We start from the raw sequence: 23,075 nt of genomic DNA, 5'->3' as shown, positions 1-23,075 counted from the left end.
AAACGCAAGTTGGTCAGGTAGTTTCCAAATGCTTTTTTCAACTAAGGAAAATCCGGAAGGTTCGCCGACTTCTGACCCGCGATGCCTTGATACAGGTGGTGCTTGCCACTGTGATTTCCCACTTAGATTATGCCAACTCAATCTACCTGGGTCTTCCTCAGTTCCTCCTCAAACGTCTACAGATGGTGCAGAACCACGCTGCAAGACTGATTCTAAGCCAGCCCAGATGGCACCCAGCAACCCCCCTTCTGAAATCACTCCACTGGCTCCCGGTAACTCAACGCTGCATTTTTAAAGCCAGCTGCTTGATGTTTAAAGCACTCTATGGCAAAAGTCCCAAATTCATCTCCAAACTGATCATAAAATACAATCCGCCTCGTAGTCTACGCTCAGCACACCTATGTCTTCTACAAACGCCCTCCTTTAAACGCAAAAGGCTGGGTGGCTGCAGATTTGGCATCCTGGCACCTTGCCTATGGAATTCCCTCCCCCTCGAGATCAGATTATGTCCTGACCTCCTGTCATTCAGGAAGCTACTAAAGACCTGGCTTTTTTCACAAGCTTATCACTAATCCTTAACCTCCTCCTCTGACCACACTCTGTTCTCACAGCGCCAGGAAACCAACCGGTGGCAGCGCGCTATACAAACTTTTGTTAACATAACATAACATAACATAACATGGCCTATCAGGAGAAACTCAAAAGATTTTGGAAGCAACCTGGGCAGGGGGCACCAACAAGCGCTACAGATCAGCCTGGTCCAGGTGGGATCGGGATCCCATGGAGTGCGAAGTGGTCTACATCCTGAACTTCCTGGCTTCAGAAGGTTTGGCATACTGTACTATCAACTCGCACAGATCTGTGATTTCGATGTGCCATGCCTCTGTTCAAGGGGATGCGGTGGGCGAACAACCGTTTGCCTGCAAGCTCATGAGAGGAATTCATTTGTCGCTTCCACCGCAACCCAGATACTCTAAGTTGTGGGATGCGAACAAAGTATTATCCGTTTTTAAGTCATGGTAATTAAACAAATACCTGTCAAGGAAGGGGTTATCAGCAAAACTTCCCATGCTCTTGAGCCTGGTCTCTTGTAGGAGTCCGATGTGAGGGCTTTGGACGTCTCCAGTCGGGTCTTCAAACATTTCCCCCCCCCCCACCCAAGGAGTCACCTTCCATATTTCTAGGTGCACAAAGTCGGGGTCCAGGACAATTTTGTATCCTGCCTTTGAAAACATCCTAAATTATGTGTAGTGCGCTGTCTGAAGGCTTATGAGACTATGGCAGATGAGCATTGTCGACACGGGGAGAAACAGTTACTGATTTCCCTCAGGAAACCTTTAAAAGCGGTCTCTTCCCCCACCATAGCTAGATGGATCAGATGGGTCATACAGGAGGCCTGCATTGACATTTCGCACTTTGGAGCCCACTCAGTCAGAGGGGTATTGGCCTCCAAGGCTTTTACACACAGGCCCGCCTCGAGGATATAATTCATGCCCCAGACTGATCTTCAGATTCCATGTTCAAAAGATTCTATTTCAAACGAATCCTGGACATGGGCTCCCTGGTGGTTGACCAGCTTTGAACAAGCATAATCCCAGCCTCCGGTCCTGCCATAGAATGAAAAATGTCCTAGTAGACATGAAGGAAAGTTTCAATTCTATTAAGGACACTGAGGTGAGGATTATTCCCGCACAGAGTTTTCCTGAGGTGATCAGTCACCTTCCCAGCCAGTCTAAGAGAGAGAGAGGTGATTGGGGGTGTGCCAGATCGGCATATGGTACAAGTATGACCCTAAGTTTTGCTTACACTACTGTACTGACCAATGTTAGAGCTGCTGATGTAGCACTCCGTAGGAGAATCCGAATACTGTTGTTCTTTGTTTGCCTTGGCCGTTGTACTAAGAGAATCCAGGGTATACAAGTTCAGGTTCATCTCTGTTTCCTCTGGCTTCTTGTGGTCTCAGAACCTGCTAAAATGGACTAGAGGAATTCAGTGACGGGCAGAATGTTGCAGTCAAGAAAGAGTACTTTTCCCAGAAGCCTTGTGCCTTTGAAGATGTTCAGGACTGCTGACTGGTTCACCTATGTTGACCTTTCCCTAGGATCCATGGGAAATATTGTTTCTTTCTGTTAAAGTTGAACACTGCTGGGGGCGCTAGGTGGCGTACGACCAAGATGGCCGCACGCCTGTGAGGCTCTGGACACTTGGCTCATTTATCCGACTTTTATCCTGATTTAAGTGATCACAGCACGATCCCCCTGTATTGGAATGGGCTCCTGATGATAACTGCTATCAGCGGCTAAGAAATCAGCCCTTGAACTTGCTTCCCGCCGCAGTTCCACGCTGAAGAAACTCACTGCTGCTGGCAGCGGCATCCTGCGGTGACCTGCGGCCGGCTGCACTGTCTGGAGGAGAGTCGGGGACTCGCACATGGTGGCCAGGCCTGAGACGCTGTTGTCTCCCTCTCCCTTCTGGGACCCAGGGCCTGCCGCTGCAGATGAGTGCGGCCGCCCCCGGGGCTTCCGGCTGTCACCGTGGAACCCACATCTCTGCCGCGCATCAGAAAATCCAGGTGAGATGATCGGAGCCTGCGCTTGCCTCCAGCGCGGCACCCCTCTTCGCCATTTCAACGCCCCTTACGGCCCCCCCCACCAGGCCCTGCGCGCATCAACTATAGCGCCTCAGTGGACACTTGTGCTGACTGATACCCAGCGCTTCAAAGCTGCCTGGCCCCGTTTTGCGAAGGGAAGCGCCGAAGTGTCTACATTATCCTGCGGGAGGGCCGGTTTCTTCCCCGGCCCGGGCCTTGAGGCGTAGCACCAACATCTCTCAGCGCGTCTGAGACAGAGCGGTGGGGGCCATCATACGAACCACAATATTTCACGGACCTGCACCCGATAACCCCGCGAGGAGAGACAGATCATACCCTGCGCAGAGGAGGCTAACACTGCCTTTTTGTCCCCCCCTGCTGAGCGCAGGTTGTCAAATCAGTCCAGGAAAACTACCCCTGCTTCATTCCTGAGGCACTGAGCTCCTCTGGCCCGCGGCTTCTCTGACCTGCTACACACTAAACTCACGACTCCTCTGGCCTGCTGGTTGGCGCATCCTCTGGACACCTCGGCTTTACCTGTGGAGACCCCACAAGGAGATAAAGATCATACCCTGCGCAGAGGAGGCTAACACTGCCTTTTTGTTCCCCCGCTGAGTGCAGGTTGTCAAATGAGTCGAGGAAGACTACCCCTGCATCATTCCTGAGGCGCTGACCTACTTTGGCCTGCGGCTTCTCTGGCCTGGGCACACGAAACTCAAGACTCTCCATGCCGGGTCTCCAAGACTTTACCTGTGGAGACCCGGCATGGCCCCCTTCCTCCGGTGACGCCTTACTCTTGCAGTCTCTGTTGTGCGCAGCTGTCTTCCCTAGGGCACCCTCACCATGGGAAAATCCGAAGGCCGCCAAACCAAACTTCCCTTTGATACCAAGAGGGCTGTCACCCGTTCTGCCACCGAGGAGACGGACCCTCTGCCAACCAAAGCTTCCTCCCTTCCCACACCGGTCCCTGATGATGAAGTCAAATCCCTCCTGCTGGCCATGCAACGCAGCTTGTCTGACCTCTCCACCATAATGGACTCAGTGAGCACTCGCATGGATTACATAGTCCTAAAAGTGGAGAAACATGATGAACGTCTCAAGGAGGCAGAGAGGCGAATTTCAGATACGGAAGACACAACCTCACAGATGACTCAACAAATGGCCTAGATGTATAAGCTCCTGAAAGTAATCTCCGCAAAAAATGAGGATTTGGAAGCCAGAAGTCGCCGCAACAATATCCGCATTACCGGAATTCCTGAGAGTGCGAATACTGGCAGGTCGGAAAACTTTCTTGAACAACTTTTACGCACCACCTACGGAGCAACCGCCTTTTCTTCTCAATTCATCGTGGAGCGAGCACATGGATCGCTCAGCCCTCGTCCAGCCCCCGGGCCCCTCCACGGCCGATAATCGCATGCCTCCTGAATTATAGGGATCGAGATGCTGCATTGAAACTCGCCAGAGAACATCAGAACTTGCTGTTTGAGGGAGCCCATTTTTCAAAATACCCTGACTTCAAAATAGCAGTGCAGGAGGCCCGACGCAAACTTCTCCCAGCTAAGCAGAAAGTCTGCAAGCTCCAGATCAAATACGCTCTTCTGTATCCTGCTCGTTTGAGAGTCACCTACCGCGATAAACAGTACTTCTTCACAAATGAGCAACAAGTGGACGACTTTCTCCGAACGGTAAAAAAGAACACCTAGACGAGAGACTCCCCGGACCGCCTTTCCCAATCCCCATCTCTCAGCGCAGTCTCCCCTCCCCCTAGCCTCGGTTGTTCCTTCTAGCATGAACAAATGGGGCTGGGAGCTCTACGTGTGCTGTGACACTGTATGCACTATTACCGCGGCTCGCTCATGATGAACTGCAATATCTTCTTCCCTGCGCTCACTCCACCGATAAGTGATGATATTGCATGCATGTTGCTTAAATAATTTCCCCTGTTCTAAGCCACTGCCTTTTCATAAATCCCTACTCGTATGATTAATCTCCCAAATGACAAGGTCCTTTCATACGTACTGTTTTTAGTTGCTGGAGACTGATTAATCTACACACTATGTTTGCCAAGTACCCTCCCCCCCAGTCTAACAATAACGGGGGAGGTTCTCGTAGCCCACTGGCGTACCCCCATATGGGAGATCCCCCTGGCTCACTTTTTTTTTGGTCAATGACTCTTTCTTTATTGCATTGTTGCAATGTGTTTTTTGTTTTGGTTGCAGGTAGTACTGCAGGCACGTTTGGGGTGCCACTGTGGGTGGGGGTGGAGGGGGGGTTTATGCTAATTGTTCTTATTGTTGTTTAACTCAATGGACAGGACGCAGACATTACAACACGAAACACAAGGCACTATGTATTGTGTAGGCCACTCTCTATTCTTTATACTACAGATTACCATGCCATAGCACGCTGAAGCCTTACATCTTAATCTAATATCCTGGAACATTAGAGGCGTTCGCGATCCTCGAAAATGCAGGCAGATCCTCTCCTTTTTGGACAGATATCATGTGCACGTAGCAGTGCTACAGGAAACCAATCTGGACCCCTCCCGCTCCCCTACATTTGCTAGTAAATGGGCCATGACACGTGTCTTCTCCTCTTACTCCAAGGGGGTGGCTATACTGGTTAAACTGAACTCACCCTTCATCCTAGGAGGCACACAGCAGGGCGCAGTTGTATATTGTGGGGCATGCTGGGAACTCAGTCCGTCGCAAAAGTGTACAGTTACGGTCTGAACACTGATGACCCTGACTTTTACACCACACTATGGGGCCGAATTCTACAAATAGGATCAACACACATTATATGGGGTGGAGATTTTAACACTGCTTTTAATCCAACGGTAGATAGATCTAACCCCCTCCCCATACACTACACCAGGACGCAAGTGGCCATACAGGGCATACTCAAAACCCATGAGCTTACTAATGTCTGGCGCCATGTACATCCTGGCGACAAAGAGGGCGCCCACTACACTGCTCTCCATGCCTCATGGGCCAGGCTAGATTACTAGGTGGTCTCCAGGGGCACTGTTACCTGGGTCAAGCAGGCCGGTCATCTCGCCAGGACCTACTCCGATCACTCACCTGTGCTCATAACAATTGCTCCTCCCGATCAACGCTCCACCGCCCGCCTATGGAGGCTTGCTCCAGAGACCCTTTTTGATACAGTGTTCAGAGCTGAAACCGGGGATGAAATTACCGCCTTTTTCCAGACCAACATGGACTCAGTCTCTTCAGTGGGTGTGGTATGGGAGGCCTTCAAGGTCACGATACGTGGGATTTGCATGGCCAAAAGCTTTGGAGTTCTGCGAGACCTGCGCCGTACCCTTCACAAACTAGAGAATGAACTCAAACAGATGGAGGCCGACCTCTGGGGGACGAACTCGGGGCAAACCCTTTCCACCTTCCGTGATAAGCTCACGGAATATAAAGAAACAGCCGACTCCGAAGCACGCTTTTGCGGAAAATATTATGTTGCGAGTAAATATGGCGATCACCCAGAAGGGCAACTAGCGCAATCAATACGGCACCCAAGATTCGCCAATTATGTCCTAGAGGTTACTGACTCGGACGGAGTAAGGCATAGAGATAGCAGACATTCTACATATCTTTACGGAATTTTATACTGCCCTGTATGGCACCTGCATTTGCCCCCTTCTTGCAGGACATCACCCTTGGCTGGCTGTGTGACACATAGGAGGAGTTCCTGGCGGCCCCTTTTGAGAATGACGAAATACACGGCGCAATGATGCAAATGCAGTCCGGCAAAGCCCCGGGTTCGGACGGCCTTCCTGTGGATTTTTATAAAGCATATATTGCCCAGCTGCTCCCCGTCCTTAAGCTAGTCTTTAATGAAGCACAGGAGCTCGGCTATCTGCCCCCCTCTATGAGGCGTGCATTAATATCGTCCCTTCTTAAGCCTGGTATCACGCTGGATTTCTGTAACTCCTACAGACCCCTATCCTTAATTAATACAGATACTAAAATCCTCGCGAAAATACTAGTAAATCGCCTCAGTCTCCTAATGGACAAGTTGGTGATCCCCGACCAGGCTGGATTCATTCCAGGTCGGTCGACCACACACAATCTCCACACGCTCTTTTCCACTCTCCACACGGTAGACCCAAAAGATACCCCTAGCCGCTGTTTTCCTCAACGCTACTAAAGCGTTCGATTCGGTGGAATGGGACCACCTTTTTGTCATCCTGCAAAACATGGGCTTCCCACGAGGAATTATATCCTGGGTCAATCTACTTTACACTGACCCCGTAGCCAAAGTCCTTATTAATGGCCACTCCTCATCCCCCATCCCGATTTCCTGTGGAACCCGGCAAGGGTGTCCGCTGTCGCCGCTGCTATTCGCCCTCGCGGTTCAACCCCTTGCTGCCAAGGTTAAATAGTATCGCCAAGATAAGGAGCTCCGCTGCCCTCTCCGACATATTTTGATTTCTCATTATGCAGACTAGATCAAGTTATATGTCAGAGAGCCCCAAACAAACCTTAATCCACTGCTTCAAGAATTTGTAAGATTCGGGGGGCTATCCGGGGTCCATATAAACTGGTCCAAATCTCAACTCTTCCCCCTCACCTCCTCGGTCACGGTATTCACTCCGGACTTCCCAATTAAGTGGTGTCCTGACGAGGTTAAATACCTTGGCATTTGGATCTCCGCGAACCCCGACGAACTGATGCAAATTAATTATGGGCGCGCCCTAGATGGGATAAGAGACAACATCACGTGCTGGATCACCCTCCCGCTAACCATTGCAGGTCGCATATCCTTAATTAAAATGGTTATCCTGCCTAAACTTCTTTATTTATTCATGAATATACCCCATAATCCAGGCAGGAATTTTTTCACAATGCTCCAGACAGCACTCATCCGGCTTACTTGGGGCGGCAGGCAGCCCAGGATACAGTGGGATGTACTCACCCATCCCTACTCACAAGGGGGACTCGACATACCGGATTTGGAACGTTCTCTAGTTGGAGGCAGGTTTTGAGGATTCGGTAATTTACCAATTCCTTATTTTAAGGAATCGGTAAAATACTGATTACTTATTTTAAGGAACGGGTAAATCACCGAATCCTTAAAAGCTATGTAGGAGGCACTCAAGTGAGTGCATTTTTGCTTTCAGGATTCGTTATTTACCACCAACTACAAGTTGGTGGTAAATACCGAATACCTTTAAAAAAGCAATATTTTGCTTTTTTCAAGGTGCCATGTGGCAGACATACATGCCCTTAGGGCATGTATGTGTGCCACATGTGCACACATGCACGATTCAGGGGTGAAACAGGCTGTCAATGTGACACCCTGCCACCCTTGCATATGCTCCCCCTATTACCGATTCGGTAAATACCATATCGGTAATAGTGAATGGCTTCCCATTCATTCCTATGGGCCTTCAGGCCCATAGGAATGAATGGGAAGGTATTTCTTATTACCGAATCGGTATTTACTGAATCGGTAATAAGAAATATTACCGAATCGGTACATTTTACCGATTCATTACCTACAACATAATTACCAATTCCTAAATACTGAATCGGTAAAATTCGGTATTTAGGAATCGGTAAAATTAGATTACCTACATCTAGCCCCTAGTTGTTTCTTCCTGGAGTTTTATACTTGTTGTTTTTGATGGAAATCGTACAACAGTCTTTAACTCCCCTCACTCACTCTTTAGTGTGAAAGCTATAAGTATTGTACCTGCCCAGTATGTGTGAAAGAATCTTGATCTGTCTCTTCTGTTACTGCCACCTGTTGGTAAGCTATTACTTGTGCTATGGAAGGCTGCACTGCTGCTATACGCTTTGTAAATTTATTGTGCCATAAAACTCTGAATAAAACTTTCTATTACACATAAGAAAAATTGATTCACACAGCCAATGCTCGTTTTGATGCATGGAGTGAGTGAGTGAATCCTCACATAATGTGCACACTGAGTTTACATTTCAGGGCTCGAAAAATCATTAAAATGTTACTAGACCAGCAGGTCTAGTAACTTGAAAAATCTACTCAATCTAACAGTAATTTACTGGACCTTTGTCTCTGAAAGTGAGAAAATGACAAGATTTAAAGGCATATTTATTGCTTATTCACTTTGTGAGCAATAAATATGCCGTTAAAATGTGTTATCTTGTCGCACTTGGTACGCTTTCAGAGACAGACATCAAAAGTCAGTTTGTCTTCCTACTCGTCACAAAGGACGAGTTGGCCCTAAAAATAGCTTGTCCTGATTAAATCAGGCTTGCCATAGCGAGTGGATTTTTGGAAGCTCTGCATTTGGATTTACACATGAGACAAGCTATTTTTTTTAATGGAGTACTACATTTTGTCAAACTTGACACCATTGCTGGCTTTGCAAATTTTAGAACATAGCTGGCAAGTTGCCAATTCTGGCATTTAGTCAACAGAGCATTGTATGCTGTCTGAGAAGCAGATGGTGATATTACATGTACAACCAAAGCACAGAGTTGTGAAATGCAACATGAAATTTTGTTCCTGGCTTTCAGCTTTATTTTCTTGCAGGAAATCAGAGGTTAAACAGCTCAGTGGCCACCGATAGCCTTTCAGACGCAAATGCAGCATCTTGCTGTTTATAGATTAACATTAATCACTCATCATTTACCTCAAGAAAGTGAAAAAAAAAGTTGGACATGCAACATGCAGAAAGAAAAAAGAATGTCCTGTCACTGATATTTCCGAACACATCCTCAGCTTACAACTTGGTGCAAATTTGATTGTGCGCTTATAACAGTACTGTGAAGCTCTCTGTGCTGAAGAAGTGCAGCACATGCTACACGTTATTATAAATCCAGTTCCATTGTGAAGTTGGATTTTAAATGCATTAAGGAAAAGTAATTTTGGGAAAGTTACTGTTTCTCTGCCCGATGTTGTTGGAGACTAATTTGCATAGGCTCTTCAGTTTCTTCAAGCCAGTAATTAGATTTGAATGGGTGTGAATACCCTGCCAAGAGCAAACAAAAGGCTGACTTAAATGAGTAGAGATGGTTGCCCCAAACTCCCCAGAATAGGAAGGGTGGAGGCTGTAGCAGGGCTCGAAAAATCATTTAATTTTTACTAGATCTGCAGGTCTAGTAACCTACAAAATCAACTCGACCTAACAAATGCATTCGACTGTCTGTGAAATCCGAGCAAATGTGACAAGTTAACAAGATATAAAGGAATTTTTATTGCTCGTTTACTTTGCCTTAGATGCCTTTAAATCTTACAATTTGGTCACATTTCCTCGGCTTTCAGAGACAGAAGTCAAAAGTCAGTTTATTTTCCTATTCACCAGAAAGGGCGAGTAGGACACAAAAATAGCTAGACCTAATTAAATCTGCGGATTTTTCTAGCCCTGTGTGGGTATCCTTTTTGGCACTATTCCTGCTTGACAGGTCTGCTGAATGTACATATAACCCTTGCAGCACACTTGAAAGGAAACAGAACAGGATGCCAAGACAATTCTTGTGGATCCACCATTTGGTTGTTGAAGGATTCAGTGTTTGTCCCACCAGACTTTTGCCTCTGGGTTTACTGGCGGTACAGTGACTGCCTCAAACTGAATTTTAGTGTTAGCTGTGGGAGGACACTAGGATTATTATTGTGCACTCCACATACACACACACGTAGCCCTCAGAGTCCAGGTTAAGTGTGGCTGAAAATTTCGCCCTTTTGAAAATTCCCAAAGGGGGTAGACGTAGCCCCTGTAACTTTTGCCCCATTGATTAGGAAGTGCCCAGGAATGATTCCCACCAGTAACTAGTTCAAGGGATAAATGTGGCACATCCAGGTACTCATTGAAAAGAACTTCCTGGAAGATTATAAGAGAACTGGACCTGCTGTCTGTGACTTGAGAGAAGCCCTGAAGAAAGGACCTGCTATTTCTTGTACCCATGGCAAAGATGTGGATTCTGTGGGACATAAGGATGACCTCCTGAGCAAGTTACAGATTGCTACAGAGCAATGTGGAGTGGGCTGGTGCATCGGTATAGTGGTGCAGGGTAGAAAGCAGTGGTAGAGTAGCGGTGTAGAGCGCAGTGGTGTCGTGTAGAGTGGTGCAGTGTTGATTGCAGTACTCTAGAGAGGCGCAGAGTGTAGTAGAGTGGAATTAAGTGCAGTGGCACAGAGTGCCGTAGAGTAGATTGTTTCAGAGTGAGGTGGAGTAAAGTGGTGCAGAGTGGAGTGGTATAGAACACTTACGAAGAGTGAGGTGGTGCATAGCAGCGTGGGGTAGGGTGCACTGGCATAGAGTAGAGTGTTGCAGAGGAGAGTAGACCGGCGAAGAGTGCAGTAGTGGACAGTAGATTACAGTGAGATAGAGTGCATTGCCTTAGAGTGGTGCAGAGTAGAGTGCAGTAGCATAGATAAAATGGTGCGGAGTACAGTGGCACAGAGTTCAGAGGCAGTGTGTTCAGGGGCAGAGTGCAGGGCTGCAGAGCAGTGTCGTGGAGTGCAGTGCTGTACAGTAGAGTGGTGTAAAATGTATTGGTGTAGAGTGCATTGGCATGCAGAGTAAAGTGGCGTATAGTGCAATGGCACAGAATAGAGTATAGTGGAGTACAGTGCAGTGGTGCAGAGTAGAATGGAATAGAGTGCAGTGGCGTAGACTGTATTGGTTTTGAGTAAAGTGGTGAAGAATGCATTGGCATAGAATGCAATGGCTTAGAGTGCAGTGGTGTGGTGTGGCGTAGAGTGCAGTGGTGTAGAGTGGCGTAGAGTACAATAGAATGGCTTAGACTGCAGTGAGTAGATTGTTCCAGAGTACAGTGAAGTGGCATAGAGTGCAGTGGTATACAGTAGAGTGTTGTAGGGTGTAGTGGTGCAGAGTGGCTTAGAGTGTATTGGCTTACAATTAAGTGGTGTAGAGTGGCATAAAGCAGAGTGGCAGAAATTGCACTGTTGCAGAGTATACTGTTGTAAAGTGCAGCGGCGTATAGTAGAGTGGCGTAGAGTGCAGTGGGCAGAGTAGAATGACATGGAGTGCAGTGGGGCAGAGTATAATGGAATAGCGTGCAGTGGCGCGGAGTAGAGTGGCATAGAATAGAGTGGTGTAGAGTGCAGTGAAGTAGAGTAAAACAGGGTAGAGTGTAGTGGCAGAGTGGTTTGGTGCAGAGTAATTTGGCATAGACTGCATTGGTTTTTAGAAACGTGGTGTAGAGTGCACTGGCATAGAATGCAGTGTGCACAGTAGGGTGGCACAGAATAGAGTTGCAAGGAGTGGTGTAGAGTGCAGGGGCGAAACGTGCAGTGGTGCATAGTGTGGGGTAGAGTGCATTTGCATAGAATGGAGTGCTGTGGAGTAGAGAGGAGTAGAGCGGAGTAGTGCAGGGAAGACTGCAGTGACACAGTGTAGAGCGGAGTAGTGTTAAGTGGAGCAGAGTGGAGTGCACTGAAGTGGTGCAGAGTACAGTGGAGTGGTGCAGACTGGGGTAACGTGGAATATGCATGGTATGGCAGCGTATTGCCATTACAGACAACACATCTTCAATTGAAATTGCCATTACATTTGAACCCAAATACAGTTTTACTGATAGACGTATACAGCACACAAACAATAATGTGTGGAAATCTATTCGCCCAATGTATTGATTTGATCGTAAGCACAGTTAATTTATAGACATTTAAATTTTGTTGGGTGGTAGAAAAAAAATAACACCTGTACAGCCTTCCTCAAGCAGATCCACACTAGCAAGCATGACTGTCACATAAACATTCTCACTTAGAAGTCAGAGAAAGAAAAATAAACACCAAGCTCCCTGGAAGACACAGTCTGACATTTAAACTCTATATTTGAATGCACAGCAAATGTGACAAGATAAGAACAAGATTTGAAGGCCTGTGTACAGAAAGCGAGTTTGTGGAAGAATACAATAAAAAAAGGTTTGTGCAACGGGAGTGACGCACTAGAGCTGGACAGCCTGAAGCAAATAAAGCCTGCAAATAGAAAGCCAGATAATGTGAGTTCCAAACCACAAAGTCAATGTTAAGCAACGGTGGAATGCATTCCTAGGTCGACTTTCTGAATGCCCCTAAGATGTCTTTAGCAAACCGGACAGCTGCGTTGTCTCATAGGCTGCTACCTAAAAACGAAAATAACTATTCAGATTAAAGCTGCTCGTGGTAAAATTAAGTAATGTGTCATATTTGACTGACAAGGAACCTCCTGTCACAACTATCATAACGTGAAAGTTCAATCTAAACGCTCCATTAAACAACCGTTGTCCAATAATTGTAGCACCACCAAATCATTTTGTGCCCGATTTCCTAGCCATCAAAAACAACTCACCTAGAAATTTTAAGAAATGTGTTTATTATGAAAGTTACGAAGGATGGACTCTAAGTGGTACTCCTGAGCCACACGGTACCTTCTCTCTACCGTTCCAGTTATTGTTTTTGTTGCTGATAATTTTCTATCTTCACCTTAATTCTAACTTTCGTTTCTAGCAGCTGCGTTCCCAATCTTTACTCACACAGGCATGCTCAAATGCAGAATGGCTGCCGGGTTGTAGGTCTCATTCGAAGGCCTCAAGGTAAAGGCACTGAAGGAAATGGTGAAATGGCCAGTTGGGGGGTGCCAGTGCCTGCCTCACCTTGTATTAAAGTATGTTAATTTGAACTTAGCGGTGTGCAGATTCTCTCCAGGTTTCGTACCAGCTAAGTCCGATCCAGGACCTGTTTAGTGTGTACTTCTTGGACAGTGCTAGAGGAACATTTTTGGGCTCTAGACCTGCAGTCCTCACGCATTTGACTTGGTAGGCCTGGGTCTTAAAGGGTGTTTAATCAGGTGCAATGCCACGGAGAGCCAGCTACCTATGCCTTTACAATCCAACACACAAAGGCTGACACACTTGCACACAAACGTTGTTGGGATGAAGGAACTGACAAGGAAAGGGGGATGTATGGTTTCATGTTCACTTGATCTGCATGCCCTTTGCTGACAGAATAACATTTGGGGTTATTTCCCATGGTTTCATTTCAATCCAGGTGCAGCTGTTTTAGTCTCTCTGTGCACAGTCTCTGTCAGAGTGAAGATAACGTGTCACTTACGAAACATCTTTTAACAGAGAAGAGATGGCATCCACGTGCGTAGGTAGCTATATGCAAACTGTAAACTCTATAATACAAACTGCGCATAGCCTCTCATTCTTGCAAGCCAGATCAGAATAGCTTAAATTGTCAGAACTCTGCCACGAGTCGATACGGTTTCACACGGTAGGAGGCAAGAAATACTTTGTCAAACAACTATGCATCTATCAATGCCTGAACTCTTCCCTGAATCGAACATAATGATATTACTTTTATACTTGGAGCACTTCGTGAACCAAGTTGAGGTTTATTTATTGACGATTCTAATAAACGAATCCAGAGTGCTGAGCAGGTATCTTAGAGTCGTTTGGCTTGACATCAGTAAGCAAACAACTAGACTATGCACCAGTAATTATTAGTAAATAATTGGGTTAGTACATTACATTTATTTCCAAAGCAAGTTAAACGCACTAGCAATAAGTAGGATTGTAGTTGCATGTCCATATATATCAGTGGCAGGGCTTCACATTAAAGATGTTGGGGAGCGGGAAGAGATATACTAGAGAACCAGACCTGCCAGACTTGGAACACATTAGTGCCACCCACTACTACGGGATAGTAGGACATAAGGAGAAGAACGCGTTAGGGGTTAAAAGGTCAAACCCATCGGCAGCTCGGTCTATACATGCTAGCATTTAGGAGCTTGCAAAATAGAACTGGCGTGGCATAAAGACCTACGCATGTATGAACACTATAACATACGATGCCATAGAGATTAATATACGTATAGTTAAATATATAGTTAAAAGAGGCCAAAATGTAAAACACTTTAGGCTAAAAATCCAGGGCTCCATCCTATATAAGAGGAGAACTTGCAGAACGGTTCTGCTTTTGAGCCACCACTAATCACTGCTTAAGTCACATATCTACGTTTCACTGGCCATCCGGTGACTGACGGACGCCAGACGGACGGACGGCACGCTGCAAAAGGTAAGTTAAGATAACCAACGTTAGTTGTGTTTTAAAAACACCTTAGGGTTAAGTTGGACGCCGTCTAATATTCCAGCTCAATACTGAAATTAATTAAAATAAAAAGTGCAAGTAACAGAAAGCTTGCACAGTAAAAATATCCTAAAATGTTATGAAAGGAGATAAGCATGCGGTTGTGCATGTATACTATGGGACACACACCCTTACCTAGAAATCCATCTATTTTAGATCACATGGAATAGTTAGAACTACCATGGACCCTTTTTTTCTATACTGTGCGTGTACAGCTTTAAAGTAACTGTCAACGTGCCTATTTAACTTAAGACTACATGTCGAGCTAAAAACAGCGTGTTGGGTATTTGATGGGGTCATTATACAATGTGGAATGGTGTCGTAGCTCTCAATAGGGGTGGCCTTGGGAGTCTATGATAGGCCCATAGAACCCTTAAGACATAGGAATCACGGGACTCTAGGAGGTGTGTATGTGTGTTGGGTGGGGGCAGCACACAACGGGATGAGTGATGATGGCGCAGAAGTTAAAATGTACGTACACTACCCGTCTCTTACACCAAATGACTCACAGAAAGTTCTCCATGCGGATCCTTATGATAGATCCCTCCACAAAACCCTGGGCGTGTGCGGGGTTCTTGCCCAGTACGATGGTTTCTTGACCACTGGACGTTTTCTTGTCCCGGCTTTTGCCACTACTAGTGCTGGGCACCGGGTCGGGAAGTGGCACCTCCTTAGTATGAGAAGCCAGTCGCTTTGCTGGTGTTGCCATCTTCGAGTTGTCTGTGCCTGGCGCGACGCCAGGTTAACCCGTTTACCGGGACGGAACAAGTGTAGCGGAGCAGCAGCCCAGCACGATCTGTGAGGGGGCGGGAACCAGCAGTAACTTTCGGTTTCAATAGTCCAGGTTCACAAAACAGGAAGTATACCCATTCGTAACTCCCGCCGTCGCTCTAGCAGTTGGCTGTGCGTTTCAAGCCTCGTTCGAGATTCCTCTGGCGAGCATTGAAATTGGGTGTTACAATGGCGAATCGTCTGTTTAATGGGAAATAGTCGGCCATATTGAGTGAGTATACGACACGTTTCCCAGAGAAAAATACAGCCGATCATTTCACCCTTTAATATTCTACAACGGTCTCGACCTCATTTTTAAGTAGAACTTCATATGAAATCTTCTGTAATAATTTTGAACATGGCCTATTTGTCTTTAGAGTATGTGGTCTCACGGCTAGACTGCCGACTTTGGAGGTGGGAAACCAAGGTTCGAGCTTCGGATCGATTCCAAATCACTTAATCTCAGTGCCTACCAAAAAACAAGCATTTGCAATGCAATATGTCTTGCATTTGCGAGAGTTGGAGCTAATAGCAGTGTAAATGACAATGTCTTTTACCTAAGTGTTGCGCATTGGCCTTTGGGAGCTTAAAAGTGTTTAGCAATGCAATATATTTGCCGGGGAGCTGTGCCGCCAGGGATTGAATAGCTATACAATTACTATACACTGTGACATGCAGTCTGATTCAGTAATATAGGCTTTCCCCAGAAACATTTATGGACACATTCCAAGGCTTGAGGACCCGTGATGTCTAACTGAAATGTGTCTCCTATAGCTACCTCCCTGGCTATAGAGGGCAAAACAATACAACATACATTTGCCTTTTTCAGGCGGTCTGGCTAACAGCATAAAAGGAGGCCGTCTCCTGAAAGTGCTTCTGCTCGCTTATGCTTTGAATTGGGAGCTAGAAATACCTTTGCTTTTGTGGGAGTACAAAATATAGTGCATTATTGCAAAATAATGAAATGCACATAGAGCACTGTATTCGAGAGTAAAGAAAGTAAGAGAAAATGATTTTTTATTGAAATTGAAATATTTTACATATATCGGGAAACAATGAGCTCTAGCTAAATAAAGTGTCCTCTTTTTACACCAAAATTTACTTAAAAAAGGTATGTTTCAGTTTACAATTGTCATAGTTCAAAGAAGCAGGTTTAATTTTAAACAAAATCCCTTAATTTTGTGTGCATCACCATTCTGAAGAAAGAGATGCTGAAATAGGCCTGAGAGTGGCATGGTTCTCTGCCCTTTGAAGTGAACCTCCTAGTATTTTTATTTTTTTATTTTTTATTTTGAAAGTTTTATATAGCGCGAACAAGATCTTCGCAGATATCAGAGCGCTTTACAGAGGAGGGGAGCATGTATACGCAGATACATCAAACATGTTAGGAGTACATCGCAGTGATATCATAAAACAATCAAGTAAATCAATTTCAGAGTCAACATAAGATACAAGGGTTCGAACAAGTAGTACAGATGAGTATCGAGTCTTTGTAGTTTTCCCCAATAGTTGTTCAAGTGTATTTAGCCATGAGGATTGCTTTTACTTCTCTCTTGAACAGTATGGTAGAGGTGATGAGCCTTGTTTCAGGGGGGAGCGAGTTCCAAATCCTGGGGGCCATTCCTGAGAAAGAGCGTTTATAGGTTTTTTCCTTGCGGAATCTTTTAGGCTTTAGCAAAAGATTGTTTGTGCCTCTAGTGTTCCTGGAGCCTCCAGAAATCGTCAGCTTCTGAGCGAGGTATCTAGGTGAGCTCAGGTGTACAGCCTTGTGGGTCAAACAAGCGATTTTCAGGTGTATTCTGGCTTCAAACGGCAGCCAGTTCAGGGATTTGAAGTCAGGGGAAATGTGCGAGTGTTTTTTTGATCCAGTGATAAGTCTCGCTGCGGCGTTTAGAGAGGCTCTTATGGGTGCCGTAGTAGCTAGGGGGAGACCGCAGAGGGCGGTGCTGCCATATTCTATTCGAGGTATGACTAGTGATTGTACCGCAGTTTGGAAGTCTTTGGCTGGAAGGAAAGGTTTAAGTTTCCTGAGGGTGTTGATTTGGTAGTTTGCTCCCTTAGTTGCTTTGTTGATGTGTTCCTGCATGCTGAGATTGGTGTCAAGTGTTATGCCCAAGGATTTCGCTGAGTCCACGATGGTGGGTTGGACATTGAGTGCCGTTAGGTCTTTAAGCCACATTTGCGCGGTAGTGATCTTCGCGGGAGGTGCGATCAGGAGGAACTCTGTTTTAAGGGCATTGAGTTTGAGATGATTAGCGGCCAGCCAAGATTGGGTGCTTCTGATCGTTGAGTTCAAAAGCGTGATGTCTTTGGGTGATTGTAGTTTGAGATAGAGTTGGGTGTCATCAGCATACATGTGGAAATGTACATTGGATTCTTGCAGCAAGGTGGTGAGAGGTTCCATAACTAGGTTGAACAAAGTTGGGGATAAGGAGGATCCTTGTGGTACGCCTAGCGATACAGGTCTTGGTGCGGACATCAAGTTGTTGCTCTTGAATTTCTGCGACCTGTTATGCAGAAAAGAAGTGAACCATTTGAGCACAGTTCCAGATAGGCCCATTCTTGTGTTTAATAGTTCGAGTAGGTTCTCATGTTTGACGGTGTCAAATGCAGAGGAGAGATCAAGGAGGATGAGGAGGCAGGTATCGTTATGATCTAGTATTTGGAGGGCGTCATCGATTATGTGAATCATGGCAGTTTCCGTACTGTGATTGGCTCGGAAGCCTGATTGGTGAGAGTTGAGGAGATCAAATTGATTAATATGTTTAGTCAATTGTATTTGTGCGCACTTTTCCAGCAGTTTGGCAAGAGTCGGAATGCTGGTAATGGGACGGTAGTTGTTTAGGTCAGAAGGGTCGGCTGTAGGTTTCTTTAGCAAAGGTGTTACTTGTCCAACTTTGAGGGAGTCGGGAATGATCCCTTGTTGAAGTGAGCTGTTAATGATTTTGGTCCAGAGTGGAAGGAGCGACGGGGTAAGGACTTTTACAGCGTTAGCAGGAAGGGGGTCCGTGAGGTGATTGGATGGTTTCAGAGTGCTGAGCAGTTTGCCAATTTCTTCTTCCGTGTAGGTGACAAAGGTTGACCAGGTTGCATTGTTTTTTGGTTTAGTGGGTGTTATGTAGTGGGGTTTGGGATAGAGGCTTGCGTCCATGAGGAGATCATTCTTTATGTTATCCGTTTTTTGGTTAAAGAAAGAGGCGAAGTCTTCGCAGGAAGGGGCATTGCACATAGTGTTGAGAGGTTGGGGTTGTTCTTTGGTTTGTGAACGGATAAGCTCAAACAGCTTTCTCGGACGGTTTTTGGCTTGGTCTAGCTGACGGCTGAAGAAGTCTGATTTTGATTGTTTTATTTTCCTGAAGTAGGCATTTCTCTTTTTCTTCAGGTTTTTTAGGTTCAGTGCAGAGGGGGCTGATCTCCAGGAGCGCTCTGCCAACCTCATGGCACGTCTATCGTCACTGAGACTCCCGTCATACCAGGGATTGGAGATTTTTGTGGTGGCTTTTTTTAGCTGCAAGGGCGCAACTTCATTAATTATTGCGGTCATATTGTTAAGATAGTGATCAGTCAAGGATTGGACGTCCTTCACGTAGTAATTGGGTGTTTAGCAGATTAAGCCCCAATATATCCCCAGCTCACTGATGGCCTATGATTAACTGCTAATTGGCATATGTGTTTAACATCCTGGCTCCCCACCAACGCAGGAATATCTGCCTTCCAACCTTTAGGAGCTGGTGTGACACTATGCTTCTGCAACTGTACATAAGTGAGTCAGTACAAAACATTTAGCACTGGTTAAGTTTGCAGTAAGATTAGAACTAAAATACTTTACCAGATCAGTCACAGAGATGCCGCCTCATGCTCTTTGGAACTTGTTGCTCTTTGCAACAAGTAGTCCTGCTTTAAAAATGGACAATTTAAAACTACAAGTTCCAGAATGCCAAAAAAAAGATTAAGTTACTTAATGCAGACATGGTCAACAGGGATTACTTTCTAATTTAAAAAAAAAAAATAATTGAAAAAGGCATCACAATAGGTATCAGCAAAGTACATATAAACAAATAATCATTTGGTTTACTTCCTTCCAGAAAGTGATAAAACAGAAGAAATATATATAAATGAGAGGAAAAAGCAAAATATTTCCACCTAGCAGATTTAAACAGTGTACATTATCAAGCAAAGATATTTCCCCATACTGCATACATTTAATCATTGATCGCGTCCCTGTTGTCCCAGCCAATGCAAATTCCATATCATAAATCTGCCTCACTAAAAGCCACCAATCCATCACCGTTGGGGGTTTTCGAGGATATCCACACCCTAGCTATTGTTAGTCTTGCTCCTACTAATAGAACAGTGACCAAGCCTGGGTGATTTATGTTTCTGTAGCTATATCCTAACATAACCTCGGACATCTGTAGGTGTTCCCCTATCCCTCGTTTTTTAAGTAAAACATCTTCTACTTTCTGCCAAAACATTGTCAATTCTGGACACAACCAAAACATATGTTTAATGTCTGCCGCATGTAACCCACATTTTGGGCATTTTGCCCGCTCATTATTATCGTTGTTACCCGATGACCATTTTACGATTCTATCGGGAGTATAATAAAACAAACAAATCATGCAGTGTTGTTGTAATCTCAAATAATTTGCATGTACAGCCTTATCTATAATATTGAGAGCCTGAGAAATTGTGCCTGTCGCCACTGGTGTCCCCAGAATTCCACTCCACTTTTCCGCTAATCTGTCACAGTCATCAGGTCTCCCAATACTAAGCCATTTGCATGCTCTACTAATCATAGATGGTAATACCCCAGTATAGAAAAGGGCCTTTATCTCTGAGTCCTTTGTCTTCTCCAATTTTAGTTGTTTAACAAAAAAATCTCTAATCTGGTAGTATTTAAAACACATAGATTCAGGTATCTTATGTATTTCCTGTGGCCTTTCAAATGAAACAAATCCATTATGATCATATAGATGTCGCATACAAGTAACCCCACTATTATCCAATTTCTTTCCTACCAGATCATGGAATATTTTCGGTAACCCTGGGTTCTGCCAAAGAGGTAACTCCTTATGATAGCATGAAATACTTTTACTTCGCACAATTGAGCGCAAGGTAAAAACCTCATCACATAGAGTCTTAAATTAGACCCTTTTGAAGTAGTTAGGATCGTTAAGTCTGTATAAAAACGTATGGCTCTCTGTCCCCAAAGTAAACTTATGGCTAAAGATGGTGTTGGCTGGATTAATAAGGCTGCGTAGTCGTGTGAAACAGGCTGACCAAAAATATAGTTTAAAGTCTGGAAACTCCAGACCGCCCTGGCAGAAGGGAAGTTTAAGCCGATCTATCGCTCGCCTTGCCTTCCTATAACCCCAGATAAAACTACTTAATACTCCTTCTAATTTTTGGAAAAATATGTTTGGGACACGGAGGGGTATAGCTCGAAAGAGATAAAGAAATTTGGGCAAAATTTTCATTTTTATTATATTGACTCTCCCAATTATCCCAATCGGTAATGAGTGCCACTTTTTTAAAGATCTACACGTCTCTTTCAATAGTTCATCGTAGTTTAGTGATATTATTTGATCAATCCTTGATGTTATTTTAACCCCTAAGTATATGACAGTTGGGCAACAGGGATTACAGCGAAGGCTTATAATTTTCAAGGTAACATATGTTGCTTTGAGACACGCTGTATTCAGGAAATGGGCTTATGTGCACATGTGATTATAAGAAATTCCTCTATGATTTAAACTCCCTCCCCCGGCCCGAGATACCCGCCATCCAGATATTTTCCAAGGCAACGAAATATCCGTTGCACTATAGCAACTGATAGCTTGCTATAAGGATTTGAAACAGCACCATATTCATAAAGAAAAGCTGCTACCTGCTATCTAGGGAACAAAGTACAGAGTGCAAAAGAACTGAAGCAAGCAGCCAGTAGCAGCATTTGTGTCTCCTACAAAAATAAAACACATTTTAGTTTTTATTGCACAGTTGTTGCACAATGCGCTTTCAAACACGGAAAAGAGGTACAAATCATCAAAAATGAAAACACCATATACTTAATAAAAATTGGCAGACACCTCTACTGGGATTTAAACATATAAATGACACAGCTAGTAATCCAAGCCACTGCTTCTACTTGCTGGAAAGTGGTGGCTACAATACTATCTATGTGAAGATACAACTGTTGCTTACAATCTAGATAACAAAGGAACGCAAATTTAGGTGAGCTCCTAGTAGCGTGAGTGTCGGGGGGCTGCCAAGCCTAATACCAAAAAAACAAATAGATTGGCAAAGGCAAAAACTTTAAAAAAATGACTGCTCAGTGGCTGTAAACGCTATCTAAGCGAGATCTAAAAATGAGTGACCGAAAGGCAACTGAAGCAATACAGCTTACAGTAGGTTAAGGTATGGTGAAAGCATTTAACAGTCCTACAGATAACTTAATTTGAGCCTGGGGTTGCAGGGGGTCGGCACTCTCACTTATTTTTGGTGGCCAGGACTTATTTTTTATCATCTTCCAGAACATTTTGTCCATCATCAGACAATGACCAGGAGAGTGATGGGCAGAAAAGGGAGAATGAAAGAGGAAATTAAAAATAGGAAAACAGTGGAAAAGGGAGAAAACAGGGATGATAGAACATTCAAGAGTGAGGTACAGAGGCAGCAAATTGGATGAAAGAGGCATGTGGTGAAATGAAATCAAGGCAGCCTTGAAATTAGTCATCCCCAGCAATCGGCAGCACTGGCACTGTAGCCTATGCTCCTAAAAATAACTGTGAGCCAGGGCGGATTACACATTGTGCCACCTACTCTCTTTCCTTTGCTTAATTCTTGTGTAACTATAATCACTTTTGCAGCAAGAAAAAAAGTTTGTCTGTCAGGAATCCATCTATGTATTCCCCACAGGCATAAATCAAGACAATGTCATGCACAAACATACACTTAAATGGAGTAACATAACATGTAACACTAAACACTCATTGTATGCACTTCGGTTTTATGGTGGTAATTTTCAGGGGTAGTAGAATGAGCTAGAGTTGATGGGTCAGTGAGGGCTTTATTTTCACAGCACCGACAGTTAGCAACCACAGCTAGGTGGTGTACAGCAGACAGAAGTCAATGGTGCAAAGAGGAAGTCAGCAGAATAAGGCGATTGTTTTGTTAGAGAAGGAAAGGCAAAACAAACCGGTATGTGTGACAAGACATGAATGTGGCAAAATCAGATATAAAGGAGCTTGCATACACCCAAGTGAGCAGGGAATGCATACAAACACCAGCACACAACATCGAATAAAAATTATGATGAGAACTGCAGCCAACCCGTGCCTCATACCACCTCGGGCATCAAATCTGACCCGGGGTGACCTTAGTATTCAGTGGAAGTTCGTACCTCATCCATATGCCCAATAAATATAAAAGTGCCTGCCTGTACCAGCGCCAGGCTGGCTGCTCATTGAAATGAAATGGCACCGGCCGCAAGCCGTCATAATTTCTTTCAGCTATGCCCTGCCAAAGTCATACTTGCGAGGAATCCGAAAGTCACATACAAACATTTATAGCGAGCTTAAAAGACTCTCAGGCACAGGCTTCAGGCTACAGCAAC

The 23,075-nt window shown here is 45.0% G+C and overlaps 1 protein-coding gene across 1 annotated transcript in view; it reads right to left on the bottom strand.

The window, feature by feature from the left end:
* The window catches only part of SMC5 (structural maintenance of chromosomes 5), a 628,567-nt gene extending 613,009 nt beyond the window's left edge, over positions 1-15,558 (bottom strand). The window contains exon 1 of the mRNA XM_086961254.1: positions 15,199-15,558. Within this exon, the coding sequence (XP_086817380.1) occupies positions 15,199-15,398 (200 nt within the window). The 5' untranslated portion in view covers positions 15,399-15,558. The remainder of the gene's footprint in view (positions 1-15,198) is intronic.
* Between the last annotated feature and the right edge of the window lie 7,517 nt (positions 15,559-23,075).

Source organism: Lissotriton vulgaris, chromosome 3_1 (genome assembly GCF_964263255.1).
Source record: "Lissotriton vulgaris chromosome 3_1, aLisVul1.2, whole genome shotgun sequence".
Classification (NCBI taxonomy): domain Eukaryota; kingdom Metazoa; phylum Chordata; class Amphibia; order Caudata; family Salamandridae; genus Lissotriton; species Lissotriton vulgaris.
This window is presented reverse-complemented; position numbering and strand designations above follow the sequence as displayed.